At 38.6% G+C, this 5,524-nt stretch overlaps 1 protein-coding gene across 1 annotated transcript in view; it reads left to right on the top strand.

Moving 5' to 3' along the window:
• Positions 1-5,524, top strand: part of LOC106529920 (dual specificity protein phosphatase 19) — an 11,373-nt gene that overhangs the window by 4,725 nt on the left and 1,124 nt on the right. The window contains exons 3-4 of the mRNA XM_014025439.1: positions 2,950-2,996; positions 5,296-5,448. Of these exons, the coding sequence (XP_013880893.1) occupies positions 2,950-2,996; positions 5,296-5,448 (200 nt within the window). The remainder of the gene's footprint in view (positions 1-2,949; positions 2,997-5,295; positions 5,449-5,524) is intronic.

Below are 5,524 nucleotides of genomic sequence, written 5' to 3'. Positions count from 1 at the left end.
AGCACAGAAACAGTACTATATAACATTTTAGACACATTCTAGACAGTTTATCAGCTAAAAAAAGTTAATTTTGGGGTAAGTTACTCTTTAACCATGAAACCTCCCACACTAAAATGACAGCTGTTTCAGTTTCATTGTCTAACCCCTGTAACTAACAGGTTTCAGAGTTGCCAGGTTGGTGGTCCTGGTGTTCTGTTGCAGCAGAAAGTTTGGATTCCTGCCATTAAACCGCTCAAATCTAATGCACTGGAGTTTTCATTTGAAAGCTTTGAAGTAGACTCAGTCCTCTTAAAGAAATGAAAACACCAGCACAAGAGCTAAAAGATTGGTTAGTTTATCTGCTGCTTAACAACAAAGAAATAAATAACTACAGAATTGTCATTTCTGTAAAAATGCTGAGTGCAGAATGATTTTCCTGTTGAAGAATTTATTAGCAGGGCCGGCCCAAGGCAGAGGGAGTTTAGGCAAATGCTAAGAGCACCCTGCAACTCAGGAGCGCCACAAATGGAGGACAAAAACAATGTTTAAGAATTTATTTTGTTGATTTATTCAGTAGAATAATCACTGTTTCCTCAGGTTTATGAAGGTAACTTGTTATGTTTTGTTCCTACATGAGGTGTATCTGGTGCAGAGGATGTTTCATGATAAAACTGTCATATGATGCAGTCAAGACTACCGATGCTCAGTGAGTAAATAGAAACAAAACAAGGAGAATAGAAGTTTGAGTTCTGATCTCAGATAAAGTTCAGATGAATCTGGTTTTCAGTCTTCTACCTTCATAAAATACTGTTTTTTTTCTTGTTTTATCAATCCTAATAATTTAGAAAAATGCTCTTCAAATGGCTGAAAATGAATAATTTTGAGTCGATCTTTTACCCCTGAACCCCCCTAGAACTGCTTCAGTCCACAGCTGCTGGCTAACATGAACAGGTGTTCCTCATGATGACAGCTGATGTTGGCAGGTTTGAGGAAGACTTCTGGTTTTCTGTTTCAAATGAAATATATTGTTAATTATTTTAACTAGACAACCTGGTTTCTGAAGATAAAAAAAAATTAAAATCAAACAAAACTATTTAATTTGGTCAGGAAATGGTTGTAAATTGGCTGTGAGCTTTAGAAAATGACACAAGGGGGGTCACCAGAAATCTTGGCATCAAATTGGCTAAAACTGGTCCTGATCAAGTGAGACGTTAGGTAGAACAAGCAGAACAGAAGCTAAAACTAGCAAAACACTGGCTAAAAGTTAAGTTAGCCAAAAATGTAGCAAAAGGCTGAACTGTACAATATTACTGATTGATCTAGACATTTTATGTGAATGATTAAAATACAAAAAGTATGCTGAAGTAGTTTGTAAAAAGCTGACAGAGGAAACTAAAGAGGAAAAGAGCAGAGTTGAGACGGTGTCAGTCTCACTTTTGGGCCGTCCTGAAGACTTGCCCTCATCTTTTCACAGAGATGTCACTTTAAATCTTTTTTCTTTCCCACTGATGAAACTCATGAGCAGGAGCTGGCTTGTTTTCAAACACACTCCCTTTCATTTGGATTTAGATTTGCTTCCTGACACTTTGAATTTGGCGTCATGTCAAAGTGGATTGGCTTATGCAAAGAGTGCTGATGTTGCTGTTTTGTGGACATAAGCTGCTGCAGAGAATCCTCCCTGGAAACCTGCAGGAATTCCTTCTTCCTTCTCTGTGTCCTTACTTCCTGCTCTTCAGCACCAACACTGGGTGTTGTCCCAACCAGCTTTATGACAAATGGAAACAGTTCTATGTAATTGTCAGTGATTTCATGCTTCTCTCAGCTGAATTATTCCTTCACTTTATTTTTCCTCCATTAGTGTTTGACATTCTTCCTCTGCTGCACTAGTTTTTCAAACGTAGTCAAAAAAATGCCTTTGTTCGCTGTTTTCATTTTAAAAATCTCTAACTCTCTGCTCTGTGGATGTAGATAATATTAAATTTATATCTCAGCAGTTTCCTAATCCATGTCCAGTGTTACTATACAAACAAATTGATTGCCAGCCATGTTTTTCTGAAGCTTGAAGCCATTTTTACTGTTGTTTTCTGCTGACAGGACATTTTCCTGCCTGTGACTGCAGCAGGTTTTGTGTCTGGATGTTTCCCACTGAGGGATTTCAGTGTGTTATCTGTGTGTGTTTGTGTTGGATCAGACATAAGGCATCAATTACAGATTATTTTACATCTACATCTAATTGTGACTCTGCGTTAGCATCGATCATTGTTTTCTTGGTCATAGTTATTGTCACACACTATTGCACACTTGATATTTTGTCCATTAATTTAAAAAAAGTTCAACTCGTCAGGTGCCATGACCTACATTTTTTTAACTTTTGTATTTTTCAAAATATTAAATTTTATTTGAAGAACAATTCCTCATAGAGCTACACTGAGACCACTTCAGTTCCTTCAAAAACGGTTCTTTTTGACATCTGTTATTTGCTCTTTTTCTTTTTCTATTTTAGCCTTCAAGAACTATTTTGATTATTTTAGCTTTTGGCTACCATTCTGCTACTTTTAGCTGCTTTTCTTCTACTTTTAACAGCTGTTTTGCCACTTTCAGCTTTTAAATGTCGTTTTGTTGGTTTTACCTCTTGACAACAATTCTGCTCCTTTTTACACTTAGCTAAAGTTTTGCTACTTTTAGCTACTATTTTGTTATTTTTTTCATCTGTTTTCTCATGTTCACTACTGTTTTGTTATTTTCCCACAAGAAACACTATTAAATTTGCACAGATCAGGATGAAGTTTATATTCATCCAGCTGTATAAATTCAAATATGATAAACTAAAAGTGATAAAAAGGGAACAGGAACAGAAGAACCTTGTTCTCAATAGATGGTAATTATATTGGAAACAATGCTTTGATTGTTTAAGCTGTACAATAACCGTCCTCCTGTTGTTCTCTGATCGACTTGTCTCTGCTGTTTCAGCTTCTCAGGATGCAGCCCACGACATCGACACTCTCCAGAGATGCAAGGTCGGTACACAGGGATCAATATCACGGGCGTGACCTTGCTTTGCTGTGGTAGCATGTGTAGTGACATGAGATTAGAGGCGGCCATGTAGCCGAGATTTCCAGCAAACCCATCTCGTGCAGTGACAGTTTGGCTCAGCAGAGGGAGTAAATGATTAGAGTCGAGCTGCTCCTCTCTGCAGTGACTGCTCCCAGGCAGGAGAATACTGCTGTCTGTGCAGTCTAAGGATGATGAATTAGAGAGATTACAAACACCTTTACTTCCTGTTTCTGGGCTGAAACGACTTATTTGAGATGTGAGGTTTAAATATTTTCCTGTCAGTCACACATGCAAACTATTTGAACAGATCAAACAACATTTGCTGTTTGGATCGTTTGTGTTTCCAGCAGAACCATATTTTCTTGATATTCAGGATTATAATGTTTCACATTTCTGTTGTTAAATATTCAACAAATCTGCCACTTTTCACAAGTGAAAATTTTAATAAACTGATAAGAATGAACCCACTTTGTTTCCTGTTCACCTGAAACCCTCTCTGTTTATTTAGTGAAGGAGATGACATAAACAACATTCTCATGTACAAAAACTGAATACTCTCAAAGTACTCTAGAAAAACATGATGTCAGTAGCTTTTAACTTTTTATGCTTTAATGGAAAAAATAGTCTAAGGTTTTTCTGTTCAACCCTGGTACCTTGGACATCTCTCCCACCAGCCTTGATTGTCTGAAGTCATATTTTCAACAGTCCTTCATGAATCGGGGGGTATGAGACCTAAACTTCAGGTTCAGTAAAGTCGTATTTGACCAGACTTGACCGAGAAGAAATCATTCATCACAACTCAACTACTTCAAAGTATTCTTTGTTGGGGTCAGTCATGCCTCCTCTACAAATTTATTTTATAATATTAGACTTTTTCACTTCCTGTTTTAAAAACACATTTAACCCAGTGTGAGTTGATTTAGTCCTTTAATGGTACAAGGTTCACAGTATATTTTGAGTTCATTTCTAATACTTTTAACTTTTCTTTTACTGTTGTTTTTACCTTTCTCTTTTATCTAATTATTATTTAACAACACTTTGGTTTTAATTTGTTGTTTTTGAATGTGCTCTATTAATCAACTGACTTGACCTGAAGGCACCTCAAGGCCCCAGGACACACACTCATGTAAGTTTGTGTGTCACAAACCTCGACATCATGACATCCAGTCAGAAGTAGACACACAAACTTTGAAGTTTGTGTGTTTTCACTGACAGAGTGATTGTTTTTATGACTCCAGCATGTTTCTGAGCATTCACACTGCAGCTGGAAGATCAAGCTTCCTTTTACATTTTCTGTCTCTCAGCAGTCAGCACTGAACCCTTCCTGCTCCGGTTTTTAACCCGCAGCATGCACAGTGCACATCGTTTTTCTACATAAAGAGGTCTACAGTAGGTTAGGTTAAACAGCTTTATCATAGCAGTTAGCACAAAATAATACTAATATACACGAGTTCTCTCTTCAGGATAGGAGAGGTGATTGATTGGTTGTGACCAGCCTGTTTGTCGTCTGATTCCTGTGTTTGTGTTTGTACTTGTGCAAAATATTCGTTCTGTGCAGGTTAAGTTCTATACATGTACCAATACACCCCCAGTGGTACTGAGTGATGATTGGTCAATAATGCCAGGTGTGCAGATTGTTAAGAACAACAACAGGAACTGGGTCTGTTTGTAAAAGCCTGATGGAATTACATGGTGCTGTGTTTGTGAAGGTGATATGATGGTTTTGATGTATTTCTGTCACTTGGACAGCAGTGCAGTGCTCGTGATGGGCAGCAGGTATTAAGTTTGCTGCTGGTGTTTTGCATTTAATGGGATTTGGTGTCAATAAAGCAAGTATAGTGTAACACCTGACATATCCCCTGACATGCAGGGAACAGTGTTAGATGATACAAGAAGTGTAAAAGCACTGCGGTTTGATGCTGAGATGTAAACCAGGAGGTTTTTGCCTTCTGAGGTCAATTTAAGTGAGAGGAGACAGACACTGCAAAATGAATTGGAACCATGTGTCTTCTGTCCTGCCTACCCACCACCATTTCCTCTTCATCTTTCCTCCCTCTTCTCTGTCAGCTCTGTTCTTTTTTTCTCTCCATGTCTGCCCTCTCTCTGCCTCATTCAGCCGGTATCATGTCATCCCTTTTTGTCTCTTTGCAAAGCTAAGACAGCCTTTAAAACAGCTCAATACTTAGGGGGTCATTTCTATAAGGAGCTTTGTGTCTCTAAAACCCCCCTCCTCTTTGTATTCCTTCCCTGATGTGTCGGCAGGTGTCTCATGTGCTGAATGTGGCCTATGGAGTCAGCAACCTGTTTCCAGATCAGCTGGTCTACAAAACGCTTCAGATCCTCGACCTCCCCGACACAGAGATCACATCATATTTAGAGGAATGCAGCTCCTTCATAGATCAGGCCAGAGAAAAGGTACACTGTCTCACACACTCACACACACACACACACACACACACACACACACACACACACACACACACACACACAC

Source organism: Austrofundulus limnaeus, unplaced genomic scaffold (genome assembly GCF_001266775.1).
Source record: "Austrofundulus limnaeus strain Quisiro unplaced genomic scaffold, Austrofundulus_limnaeus-1.0 Scaffold476, whole genome shotgun sequence".
Lineage (NCBI taxonomy): Eukaryota > Metazoa > Chordata > Actinopteri > Cyprinodontiformes > Rivulidae > Austrofundulus > Austrofundulus limnaeus.
The sequence above is the reverse complement of the archived record's forward strand: the minus strand, read 5'-3'. Positions and strand labels throughout refer to the sequence as shown.